Below are 14,030 nucleotides of genomic sequence, written 5' to 3' on the forward strand. Positions count from 1 at the left end.
GAAATAACATGGTTGTGTAAATTCAATATTTGGCTTAGTGAAACAGGATTACAAAAGAAAAAGGGGAAAAACTTCCCACTGAATAACTTGTCATTTACTTATATTGTTTTGCCTGTGACTCCCTTTCAAATCAGAACATTCTGTGATTATGTTTGTCTTCCAGAGCAACACATACTGAAGGCTGACTCCCAAAGAGGTGGCTGGCCATCACCTACTGATAGGAAGTAGACAATAAATATTTTGTTTTCCTCTACTTCTATGCATGGACAACCTTTGCTTTTTTTTTTTTTTTTTTTTTTGTATTAAACTAACTTTATTTTGACTCACAAGGGGTTTTTCTCATGGTATTTTCTCCCCGCCCCATCCTGCTGAGGAGGTGGTATCCAGACAATGTCAACCCACCAAAGACTTTTTCATGGCCCAGTGTGGGTCTTGAAATAACATCAGTTTTGTACGAAGGTGCTATAGCTATGGTAGTAATTGTGAAGTTCCTGTGCAGGTTTTAGAGTTTGTTGGCTTCATTGATTATCTCTTTATTTTGCTGAATTTGGGAACATGTTAATTCAGACAATGGGTCTGTGCTTTGCCCTGGCATCGATGGCAGAGCTGTCTTGTGGAGAGGATGAGGGAATGCAATGTTCTTTTCCTACCTGTTGCAATGTTCTTTTCCTACCTGTGGTTCATGGGAATTGTTTTATTATGCAGATTCCTGAGGTTCTTGCTCAAGAACCTCAAGCTGTTTAATACAATTAATTAACACTATAACATATTTTGTATATGTGGGGTTTGTGGAATCTGGTGTTATCCTGGTGTAAAAGAAAACTTTTGGGTGAGGCAATACTCAGAGGTGCCTTGAATGCTGGTTATCCAGGGACTTTACACCTGAACAGGCAAGCAACCCTGGAAAACTGATGCAACACCTTATCGAAGCGTATCTTGACTACCCCAGTGAAAACCAGAACTTGTGTAGAAAAATACAAGAATTACTAAAAATTTATAAAATACTGAAGTCAACCATAAATATTGAAATTTAGCATGTACCTTATTGTCTTTCCTGGATCTGCTTCAATAATCCAAGTGCAATGAAGGTTGTTGTCATATGGTGCTGGGTAACCAGGGGACAAAATGCGCCCTGATGTAGCAGCATGAATTCGACCACCACACTCAGCTGCAAAATAAGGATTACATTTCTAATGAGACCATAGTAATTTGCACTTCCATTTTCTATTCATTCCACATCTCTCTGTTTTCTAAAAAGTAAATAGAGGGACCTTAAACTTTTGAAGTAGTACACATACATACAAACCAGGACATGTACACAAGTTAAAAATGAGCACAATGATCTCATTCCTATCTTGTTATAAAGAAATAAACCATACTTCTGTGATTACATTACATAACTGACCAGACGAGTTCAATATGTACTGAGACTACAAAAGCACAATTTTAGCATTAGCAAGACAGCAAAAATGTGTCAGAAATATCCCATCTAACATGCTTGGCTTTTCTAACAATGAATGTTTGAATTTAAACTTCACAGCAGTGATTTTTTTCATTAAAATAGCTTTCTGTTTTGCTGTAATGTCAAAATGATTTTGTTTTTATGTTTTCAAGTTACTTCTATATAACTTCAAGTTTAATTACACCAAAAGCCAGTCGGTATTGTCTAGAAATTTCCTTTGGTATTTAAAAAATTAAATACCATATGCTTGCAAAGCAAGAGAGTAAATCAGAAAGCTATGATTTGATAGTATGTGGCATCTGGTTTAAAATATTTTTACTATCAATGCTATTTTTGTGGAGAGACCAATAGCAATTCTAAGCATCCATAATCAAATGATTCTAATGTCACTTGTTTAGAGCATCATGCTGTTGTCTGGCCAGTGTAAAGACACACCCTGATGAAACAGAACTGTGTAAGGTTCATGCGCCACTGAACTAAAAAGGATCAGTGACTCTTCAGTTAAGTGATGTACTTGCATTTCTACTTCATTTATAGCGTTTCCTTACAAGTAGTTATTATAAAATCCTACCATGGGGATTTATTCAAGCACAGCTGTACAGCTAGCATAGTAAGAAAGAGATGATGGAAAAAACATTGCAGTTGGACCAAATAATCTACCAGCAACACTCCTAACAAATACTAATCTTTATACATGCCACCAAGTCGCTGCTCACAACCAAGATGTTACCATGAGGGAAAACTACCATTAAGGAAATAAGGTGACTGATTAACTTATTTATCCTGCTGATTCAATCACTCAAAACACTACATTCTATATACAGAACCAAAGCAAGAAACAGCTTTAGTACAAAATTCCTTCAAACATAACCCTTGTCTAGGATTTTAATTAATTTCCATTATACAAGAAAGTTTGGAATGTAATTATCACTGTGGTAGATAACTACATATAAGAAATGCCTGATACAGTACTACATTTACCAAAGAACTAAATTTAACTCAGTGAAACCAAAATTTAAACTCAAAATAACTGGCATATGTGATTTAAATTTCTGAGAAGGCTCACTTAGGAAAAGAATACATCATAAAATTTGGGATTATGCATTATGCATTTAATATTTTTTTAAAAAATCCATTTTAGGAGTGGATCAAAAGTAAACTTTCAGAAGTGATTGTGAAAATAATTAAAATACTTTATTTTCCAATATGCAGAAATGAGCACACTGTAAAATCACCACCTCAAAGAATATACTATGTAAACAACTATACTATAACTAATAGAAGTGACTTATACTCAAGCACTTCTGTAAACTTCTAGAGAAAGCATGACAAGAATTCTTTGGCTTTCTTCGTTAAGTCTTAGAACATAGAAAAAATGAGAATGCATGCTAAGACCAGTATAACAGTGTATCACTAAAAAATTAATAAGTGTAAAATGCATTGACTATGTCTATTTATAGGCTTGATATTTTTTGAGAATGAAACTGAAATGATAGTAAAGACAATGAAGACTACAAATGTCACTGAAGAGAACAGCAAATATCAAATGCTGATCTAGAACACAAGCAAAAATAATACATCCTCACAAAGAGAAAGATATTAAGAAAATGTTTCTAAAAAAGCAAGTGATGCTTGGAAGTTCATGACAACTTCAGAAAAAGGAAAAGAAAAATAAGTCATTCAAATCAGAGTAGGAAAAGATAAAACTGTGATAACATAAGATAAAAATGATGGAAGGATAAGATTTTATAAGTCTGAAGGAGGAGGGAAGCAAGCCTGAAATAATCTGCAGATATATGACTGAGTTTTCAGGGATCTTCATGACAAGCTTTCTTGTGCACAGACTGTAAAAAAACCCCACAATTTAATGAAGATAACAGATTGTTTGTGGAAGATTGTTTAGAAGGAAACACTTTTAGAAAATTCTAAGAGAGAATAGTGAATATTTGATTTCATGGGGAACTAATTAATATTTCAGAAGAGATTTAAACTAGAAATGAGAAGAGGTAGTTTATACAGAACTGACGCAATATCAAAATTGTATTTTAAGGAGAGGAACAAAGACAGTAATTAAAAATATATGTAGAGAGATAAAAGCACATAGAAAGATATCTTTTGGTTGAACAAACAGAAAATAAGACCAAAATCTCTCTCAGGATGCCAAAAGAAAACAGATTATTCCATTGATTGGGGGACATATTTTCACTTGGAGATGAAATAAGATTCTCAAGGAATTTCTCCACAAATTATTCCAAAAGATTGGAAATAAAATACAGAAACCAAATCTAGTAATGCAAGGTACAAAATTAATGGACAAAGAGGAAAAAAAAAGAAGAATAAAGACAGAGTGGAATCCTGAGTAAAATATAGAACATTAAAAGCATACTGGTATCAAGAAAACTGGAAATACAGGTGGAAATACATGACTAGAAGGTGCATTACATAGTAGGAATACAGTATTAAACTAAATAAAGTCAGCGTGAAAAACATACATATTGGTCAAAAGTATTTTGAAGAAGGATTATGAAGGATGTTCTACTGGAGCAAAGATGGCAATTTTCTTTAGATTCAGTTGATCCTTGGTTCCCTAGCTTCCTCCAGGTCAGATTGTAATATATAGGATTTTTTTTTTTTTAGTTACTAATATTTTAATTGCTGTATGTTTGAGATTTTAAAATCCCACATACAAATTAGAAGATAAATCATCATACAGGGAAAAGGAAATAGGTAGATGGCTGGATTTATTCATCTAATAGACTTGAAATCAGCAAGTATTTTAGAGTTGATTCTAAGTCTTACTTGGTAGTGAACACAGGCAGAAAAAATATTGCAGAAAATTACCTTAGAGAAATGACTTCATTTAAATTGCATGGAGAAATAGGCAAAGGTAGGAATAATTAAGGTCTTCCCTACTAAAGGGCAAACTTAGAGGAAAAGGAAGCTAACCAATTAAACTGAAGAGCATGAGGACTTGAATGCATAAAGAGCCTGGAAAAGTCTTTAAATCAAAGCTGGATAGTTGTTTTGACCTCTCATATATATAGACAAAAACTTACAGATAAAATTCTAGAATCAAGTGGGGAAAATAACCTCTACTAAGACAGCAGAAATACTGCCCACCGATGTGTTTCTGGCACTTACCCTCTGGGTAAGCTGAACGTTTCAAAGAAAGGGAGCTTGCTCTTTTGTAGACTGCAGGTCTGTGAATGTGTTCAGAAGGAAGCGGGTTCTGGAACAGAATGCAGCCCCCAAAATGGGGGAAAGGCAACAAGCAAAGATCGTGTAGGTGAGGTGAGCGTTGAAGATGCTGGTGCCCTGCCAGCAGTGGACAGCAGAGGAGAAAACCAAGCATCAGAAGACACACTGAAGGAAAGATTAATGGGAACTTCATGTGAAAATTGAAGTCAGGAATTCACTGGCAATTGCTGGACGGGAAAGCACAACTAGAAGACTAGTTGCAAACTGCTTAGTAAATGTACAATGGATAATAGCTATACTGGTGTTCAGTTATTCTGCATGTTGGCTAGTAATTCTCTATTTAACATTTATGTTGGTTGTAATGAAAGTTTTAGGCATTTGAAGACATGATATTTGAGGAAAAGGTCTGATAGATGGGGTATCTTAGCGCGGCAACAAGGACTACAGAGCACACAGATAAAACAATCTGCCAATGAGGGATGAAGATTAGAAATTAAGTTCACAGGAATGAGCTGCTGAAATAGTTTCTGATGAAAATAGATGAGGAAAAAATTCCCACAACTTTATTTGCTTCATGATGGGGCTTTCTTAGTTTATGAAGTGTTTAGACAATACCACTGCCTGTGATAGTATATGATTCAATGACTCAGGGCTTCATCAGAAGCGGAGCAGTAGTCTTCCATCAAAGACTGCTCTATAGAAAAAAAAGTGTTTTCTAGTAGTTTTATAACCATTAATAGCCAGACACTTATTTCAGAGAAGTTATACTTCCATGTTCACATTCAATCTTTACTTGAAATTTAAAATATGTTTGCACCATTATCATCTCATAAAGTATAGAAAGACAGAATATTTAGGTTTTTTTCTTGAAACACCGGACCAATCATATCAGACCATTGTCACAATCCATATTACCTATGCAAGTAGGCAAAGGTTTGTCCCAAACTCTTCGATTTCCACTTAAGCAGGTCATAATACTACTACCATGCATTGTATAGCCAGGATTGCAGCTGTATAAAATGACAGTGTCTATAAAATGTCCTTCATCTCGTATCTTGTAGCCGTAATTTGGTATGCCAGGATCTTCACACTTTACTAGGTCAAAACCTGCAAACAGAAATGGGAAAAGAAGAAAAAAACCATGGAGATATAAAATACCAAATAAAATACAATGGCAATGAATCTGATCCTGACGTAAACTAAATTCTCATGATTCAATGACATTAGCTATATTCACAGTGACCAAAGATAAATTGTACATAATTTGGGTAAATCACAAACTGAAAGACTAGGAACTAATTATTTATTTGATATTTGATTATGACATTAGCTTATTGAAGAAAGCATCTTATCTATACTATTCTAAAATAGATTAGTGAGGAATTAATTAATTTATACTACTTCTATGTTTCATTATTTTTTATTCAGTGGAAAGAAAATATTGATCCTAGTTTTGGCACTAAGTAGAAGCTTCATCTCCTCATCTAATCTCCATAACGAAGTCAAGAGACCATAATGGTAACTCAGGAAGCATGTGCAAAGGCTACTTCATCCATCCTAGTGTCAAGATAGCATGGCTTCAGTTTCCTCTCTGCTGAAAGGAAGAAGTATTCCCACACTCATTTTCAATTAACATTCTCCTTTTGGCCTGTTAACATGCTTAATGGGATAAATACCTCCGTCTGTAATCCATGGAATGAGCAGATCTGCTCTGAGCAGCGACAACTCTTACCACATTTTACACATTACTCTCTTCATTGTCTTCATAGAGCATTGCTAAAATGTACAGATGTATTCCATATCTCTCCTTTTTCCTTCAGTTCCTGTTGTTGGAATAATAGAAAGAGCAGTTCCAAATTCATCTTTCTCAATTCCAAATTCTTCTTCATGGTGGATTCTTCTTTATTACTGCCATGTCCCCAAACCAAAGAAGTAATTCTGACTTTACAAATACTTTCCATTTTGCCATCCTTATTTTACTGAACAGCTTATTTAAGTGTTTCTGAATCAGGCTGTTGGTCTTCAGTTTTCTTTTTTCAGTGCATTCTCTACACGAGGGTGCTCAGAGAAGCTGTGGATGCCCCCTCCCTAGAAGCATTCAAGACCATGCTGGATGGGGCTTTGAACAACCTGTTCTGGTGGAACATGCGTAAGGCCCCCAAAAATTTGATCGATGAGACTTTTTAAAGGGCTTACAGTTGTTCATACACTCCGAGTCAGACACATGGGAAAAATATTAACAAGATACCCAAGAGGTCAAAATAACAAAAAAACCTTTACTGGCACTTTTAGAAAACCAGAGAACTTTGGCAAAAGACTTAGAGCAGCATTCAATCAACATGAAAAAACATTTCTCAAAGCATTAACTTGTCCCATTCAGCTTAGCAAACTCCAAGCCTGATAGATTCCAGGTTTCTCAAAACATTACTTAAAATGCCAAGGTGAAGGAATTAGAAGAAGGAGAGAAAGACAGAAAAGACATAGAAAAGAACAAACACAGCCATCACTCCTGGTTCTAGTGGTGTTCATCTGACAGAAACTCCAAGAGGAGGCAGGGTCAAATGTGCTCACATTGTGTCTTGCTTTAAGTACCCTTTGGCTTTTCCTGGCCCCTTACCCCAGGTGGGGCTTGCAGTCATTTGGCCACTTAGGAGCTGGGTTAGGGGCTCCAGGGGCAGGCGTGGAGCATTGCCTCTGTGTGCCGGGGATTGGCAGCCACTGCAGGGCTGGGATACAAGCTGGGGGAGGGGTGGGGTGTAAGGGGCAGTTTATCACCTCACCGGAGCAAAACCTGACCTGCCCGTTGCCCCAACCACCCCAAAATGTTTCAAGCTAGCAATCCTTCCAGGCACTCATACAATGGCAGGGGGGTTGGAACAAGATGGTCTTAAAGGTTGCTTCAAACCCAAACCATTCTATGATTCTGTGAGGTCCTTCACTACGTAGTAAATAACATATAGACAATATTTAATTATTTTACAAATACACAAGCTAGAGCTTGTATCCTATTTCTTGATACCTTTCTCCTGGCACTGAGATCACCCACAGCTGAAAAATTTGCAAGGAGTCTAAGGAGCTTTTCTTCCTGTAGAGATGCTAAAGATATTCATCAAATAACTCCTCTGAAAACATATAATACCTTTGCGTTCTTTGTTCATTAATTGGACACAAAGGTCGGGATTTACCTGTTATAACTCGGGATTCTGAAAATTAGAAGGCTAAGTCTACACCACTTCAATTGTCAGTAGAAAAATATGAATTTTCTGAAAACAATCTGCCGCTTATATTGACAGGTATTCAGATCAGTCAGTTCAATCAGCTCCTGCAAACATTTATTTTCTACCTTTATTTTAAACTGAGCCGAGGTTCTTTACAGGGCAGAACTAGGCCAGAACCAAATGCTGTTCTATCACATTGATACAGCACATCACTCTCTGCTGATATCTAAAGAAACATCAAGCCCCAGGAACAATAAGAATACTCTGACCACAGTCATGTGTTCTTAAATTCAGTTATCCTTTAAACGAGCATGGCTGTTTGCAAGCCACTTCCTGGGAATTCAGCTATCTGTCTACTATATTATGCCTGAGATTGATTGGGAAAGTTCTAGACAGAAGAAGGCAAGATAGAGGCATGTTAGCATTTACCCTAACATTTTGACAGTCTAAAGAATCACTATCCCATACTATACTCATGCCCTGACAATGGTTAGTTTACTAGAAGAAGTGTAGTCTTTATGTCAGATGGAGTAGCTATATATCTATAAATACACAGTACAAAAGGATTATAGAGATTTATCATTATTCCCGTGCTAAAAGATTGTTTCCATGTGAATATCTGCACATGCCTGCAATTTCTTTCTGTTGACAGGAAAAAAAAAAAAAAAAAAAAAGCAAACATGGTCAGTTTCCAGAAAAAGGGGTAGCAATCATTTTAACTGGTTCTCAGCAATGATTATATAAACAGTCACATCTAAACAGTCTTCTATCTTTTAGAGTTACCAGTATCTTATGAAGTATGACTAATCTCATCCTAAGGAAGAAAAAAGTAGATTGGATGGATGGGACAATTCTAAAAAGGTCTATTTCTTCAAAGCTATAAAGAGCCAAGATGATTTGGTCATTCAAATGAGCTGAACTTCACAAGACATATATCATATGTCAGACTATCGTTCTGACTTGCTATATTTCATTATTTTAATCTCCTTTTTAAACATACAGAGACATTTATGTAAAATCCTGAAAATGTAAGTTGTTTGATAGATAGCGTGATATTTTAATGCTGATTTGACAGCATGAGCCAGTGTAGCACTATTTCTTTGCCACTGCTTTTAGACACTTTCCCATTCTTTATTAGGTGCAACATTTGGTTATCAAATGCAGTGGCATGTGATTGACAGATGAAACTCCCCTGATTAAAGAATCTACTTGTGTCTCATGAAAAAACTTTCCATAACACTGATATATAGTTAGAGAGATTGATTCTCCAATACCTTGCGCCACATAAAGAAGACGGTTGTCAGGGAGAGGTAGTATCTTTTACAACACCAACACATAAATTGGTTGAAATGAAATGAACTTTTGGACAAACCAGCCTTCCTAGTCTGCTATACAGCCATCTTCACTAAAGAAGGTATCGAGACTGGGATAAAACTATCTGACTTGCTATAATTTCATGCATTCCAGTTAACATTCAGTTTTACACAAGGTGTAAACATAGATAGATGTGAAGAGTTAAAGAGATATGTAACAAGCTTTAGAAGTTTGAGAGAAGCCTACTGTAGCCTGCCTGCACTTTGTCTGTTCTTGCTTGAAACAGGACTGAGGAACACAAAAGATATTTCTGGTTTTATTTTGCCTTATTAATAGTTCACATCATCATTGTAAATCACTTATATCTTTAAGTATCCACTGACATAAAGGTATTTCACCTCCATTGCTTTGTAGATTTCTACATATTCTCCAGCTTCTATTTTTTTTTTTTTGCCTGTGAACAGATTTTGTCCTCAAGGTGAATTTCCTACTTCTTCAAGAGCCTCAAACTCTACAGATACTCACTGCACTGCGTTTTTGCATCTGTAAACAACAAAGTATCTCTGAAAATTAAAAAATAGGAAAACACAACTTTGTTAAAAACACTCTGAGTACACAGTAGTACATACAGGAATTTCTCAGCCTGTACATGTGTCAAAGGCTATGAAGTCTCTTCCAGAAATAAACAGGTTTTTTAATTCTTATTTTTAAGACTCTGTGGGAGCAACAGAAGAGTTAAGATTTTCTGCCAGTCCATTCTAAACCCAAATCAAATATTTATTTGGGGTAAAGTGTTAGATAAGATGATTGTAGAAAACATAACAAGTTGTTGTGTTAAGTACCAGAATTTAATTTCCTATTTCACACAAAATAAATTAAAAAATAATATGTAAATAAAAATATCTAACTGGAAACAAAAATATAAAACCTAAATTTAAATATCCTTGACACACTAAACCCTTCATTATTTGCTGGTTTATTTAGATTATTCAGACATTTCTATCAAAAAGACCACCTTCATTTTAATTGCTAGGTATTGATAATTCATGAAGAGGCGAGCAGTAAGTTTTCAGGCAGATATTGATATTGATATGATATTGATATGATAGTGATATGATATTGATAATTCATGAAGAGGTGAGCAGTACTCTTAATTTTTAGGTTTGTTTGCACAATATTATGCCTAGGGGAAAAAAAAATAGATACAAACATTCACTGTGGCATAATAAAAAGTATTATTGCTTTTTGTATTTCAAAAATATTCCCTGCAAGAACATCCAACTAACAAATTGCTGGCATTAATGCCAAATTTTTTAAATGGCACTTTGAATACTCTAGAAAAAAACTGTAAGAATGACATTACATAATTTTCAGCCCCATTTTCACTACATTTCTCCACCAGCAAGACTATCATTGTTTATCAGACAGCCTATTAAAAATTGGGGTATTTCACATGCATGTAGGTGCCGTTCATCATGTGCAAACACAGCAGTATCTTGCCCTGTGCTCTCTTTTCCCAGTCTCTTTCCCTTCCTCTCATACACAAAACACAGAACTTTTCATTTCCTTTTTCCCTGATGCTCTTGTACATCTGGAGTAATTTGTCATAAAGGATCATATTGTTGTGAAATATCATTGTAGAAATGTTGCAACAGAACTTCAGTGTTAAAATAGATGCTATGAACTTTTACAATAGGGCAATATGGTCATGACTTCCACACAATCACAGTACTCAGGTTTACCTGACATTGCAACAAGCCAGCATCAGAAAAATTCTGCCAAGATTCTTACTGCTGAGAAAGATTATTGTAGTGGCAAATTGCTGCCAGTTATCTTATTCTTGAGTTCCATTATAGGATTGTCAGAACAATGAATGCATAAAAGCCGGTTAAACTAAAACCAAAACAGCCAGAATATATCTTGATGATTGGCTGTGACCTTCTGGCACTGTCCAATGTGATTTACTCTGTCATATTTGATGTAAATAATCAGGAATGTAGAAATATCAGTTGTAGGGGCAAAAATTATTGACATCTGCAAATATATGTAGACTATTAATTACAGCTTCTTTCAACTCAGTTTAATTATGATGGGCACTGTGGTACTAGCTGCATTAGTAAGCAGTGCAGTATAGTAAAAGCAAATCTGGGCAGTGAAACAATGAAGCTGAAAACATGATGTCCACACTATCTGCACTCAAGGGTTTTTACCTTGGACTAGCTTTTGTGTCCATTAGTGGGCGGAATATGCTATGCGCATCCATGAAGCACAACTTTCAGTTCAGCTTCAAGTTTGTGCCCTCCAAAGCCTGTTGTCAATATGAAGAAGAGAGTGTTCATTTTGTGTCTTCAAGGGAAATTTTCAGGGATTCTGTATTGCACAGCGTACGTATAACTGAGGTTGACAACATCCCGAGGTATCTGCAAATGTTCCCTTCACTCATTTTGAAAGGAAGAACACAGTTTTAGTATATATATACCTGTGCATTTAGACTGCATGTAAACCTACAGTGGCTATATGAAAAGTAAGTAATCTATACCAAGTAATTTCCTACTAGAAGAAGTCCTATAGTATTTTGAAACAATCACTCTCCTAAAGCCAGACACATGAAAATGTAAGCACCTAAAAGGTGCATTACCAGCCTTTAGGCACTTTTGGTCCCTAATTTGAAACTCTAACCTTCAGTTCAACACTAAGACTTCTATGAATGGACAAAAGCAACAAAGACACTCTGAATTGTGAGTTATGGTACTCATCCAAATTTTACTTTCTACACAAAGGTATGTTGACGCATATTACATTATGACTGATTTAGTAGAACATAGAAGCACACTGTTACAAGGGATCATAATATAAACCAAGAAATTAGTCTGCAGGGTTTTATTCCTTCATTTTCTTTTCATTATCTTTCTTGCTTGGTAAACATTGTTCAGGTTTTGCAAAAAATGTACTATGACAATTAAAACTGTACTTATGGCGATGGAAGATAACAGTTTTGAAAAAGAGGAAATACTTGAACTGACAATAAAATAAATGTAACATCACAGCCCTTAATACTGTGGTCCCATTATGCTAATTTGTTCAAGTGCTTTTGACACTTTAGCTTTATTTACAGCTATGTTGAATTCATTATTTTCTGTCAAGGACATTCTGACTTTATGCCAAACCATATATAAAACTACCATAAAAGCACAAAATGCTTATAAGTTTTCTTCTGTGTGCTCTTGTTAATTTTACAGGAATTCAATTGTGTTGTTGCCAGGTCCAGTTCAGATTTGCACTGCTGGGCACCCTGATGCTGCACCAATTCATTTTTAAGACCGTGGAACCTTGGCCTCAAATATGATCCCAGAACACTGTAACTGCCAACTAAGAATTTCTTCTTGTAAATTCCAAAGTACGAACCTGTGCTGTATTCGACATCAACTTCTTATTTTGTAGTAAGAACTCTAAATAGAAAGCCTCCAGACAAAACTGTAAAGACATTTTAAAAGAAATGCCAGCTGGGTTATTTTAAAAACTTTAGATGTCTAATCTAAAGATGAACATGTTCTGAAAACATAAAAATTTAGCATGTAGTTGTAGATCAACAGTATCAATAAACTTGTCTTAGATACATAAGTTTATATTCATATAATTTCCTGTTAATATTACTGTTTGTTACATATGAGGAAATACAGCAAAAATACCATGAATTGCTAAGAAAATTTCACAGATAATGAAAATTTTTGCAGATAAACCATGAGGAGTTAATTATTTTGAATGCAAAAAGGGTTTTGCAGCTTATATATTAAACACCAAAGGGATGCCAAATACTCTTTAATAATCTCTAATAATTATATTACTTACTATACTGTAAGTCTAGACTGGGTGGGCTCTGCCCATGCCCATTGTGAAAAGGCATTGTCTTTTCTGCTTGCCACGGAACACAGAACTCACAAATAATGTATAACCTATCTTCAGCTCATGAAAGTGATGAGAGAACAGATTTCAGGATGACTTCAAAAGAAGAAGGAAAAGTGCATATAAAAATCCTATTTCAATACATGCATGGAAATATTAACGTGTTTTATTATAAAATAAAGGTAATATGAAAATATTGGAAACACCAGCAACTCTTCTAGAGTTGCCTAATCTTAAGTCATTTAAGCTCATAAGTGTAGTCTATATGTTTAACACAGAATATTTTTGAACTGTCAAAGAGTAATTAAAAATATGAAGTGATACTTGAGTTAATGTTCAGAGTATATAATGTATTTCTTAATGCATGTAAATGTCAACAAATACTCATTCTGCAGTTGTTGCATCCTAAGCATCTATAACATAGTCTATTTAATTAAATCAATGCAATTCAAAATAAGAGCTCTTGGCATTTTCATTCTAGCTTGGAACCATTTATGTGCAACTGTGTCCTGAAACCTACAGCTGTAGGAAAAAAATGTAGGAAAAATGGCCAATTACAAAATCTCTACCTAATTAGAATGATAGAAAAATCTATAGAAAGAAAAGTGTTTGGATAATGCGGCTACAGTGAGGTATCAGAAACTCCTGCTTTGCATCCTTTGGAAACTGAGAAGTACACTTTTAATTTCTCAAAAGTTTGGCAATCAACTGGCAATTAATACTGACTATATGAATGAGACAGTCATTCAATGGATAATAATTTCTAATAGGAATTTCAGCAATTCTTCTTAACATGAGCAACATGTAAAAAATTTATGTAAACCTGTAAAATATGTAAAATAGAGATGTTAGGACATGTAGTCAATAACAGGTCTTTTGAATATAAAATGAAAAAGAATACTTTTCTGTAATTTTCTCCTGTTATAAATATATTA

At 35.0% G+C, this 14,030-nt stretch overlaps 1 protein-coding gene across 2 annotated transcripts in view; it reads right to left on the reverse strand.

Annotated features, from left to right (window-relative positions):
- Nucleotides 1–14,030, reverse strand: part of CSMD1 (CUB and Sushi multiple domains 1) — a 1,103,023-nt gene that overhangs the window by 188,015 nt on the left and 900,978 nt on the right. For both annotated transcript variants that reach the window (XM_042017326.1, XM_042017325.1), the window contains exons 24-25: nt 5,576–5,767; nt 1,042–1,168 (exon numbers count right to left, since the gene is read on the reverse strand). In XM_042017326.1, coding sequence (XP_041873260.1) covers nt 1,042–1,168; nt 5,576–5,767 — 319 coding nt within the window. The remainder of the gene's footprint in view (nt 1–1,041; nt 1,169–5,575; nt 5,768–14,030) is intronic.

Source organism: Corvus kubaryi, unplaced genomic scaffold (genome assembly GCF_017639235.1).
Source record: "Corvus kubaryi isolate FWS band 111438036 unplaced genomic scaffold, C.kubaryi_AGA036_p1.0 split3-73, whole genome shotgun sequence".
NCBI lineage: Eukaryota > Metazoa > Chordata > Aves > Passeriformes > Corvidae > Corvus > Corvus kubaryi.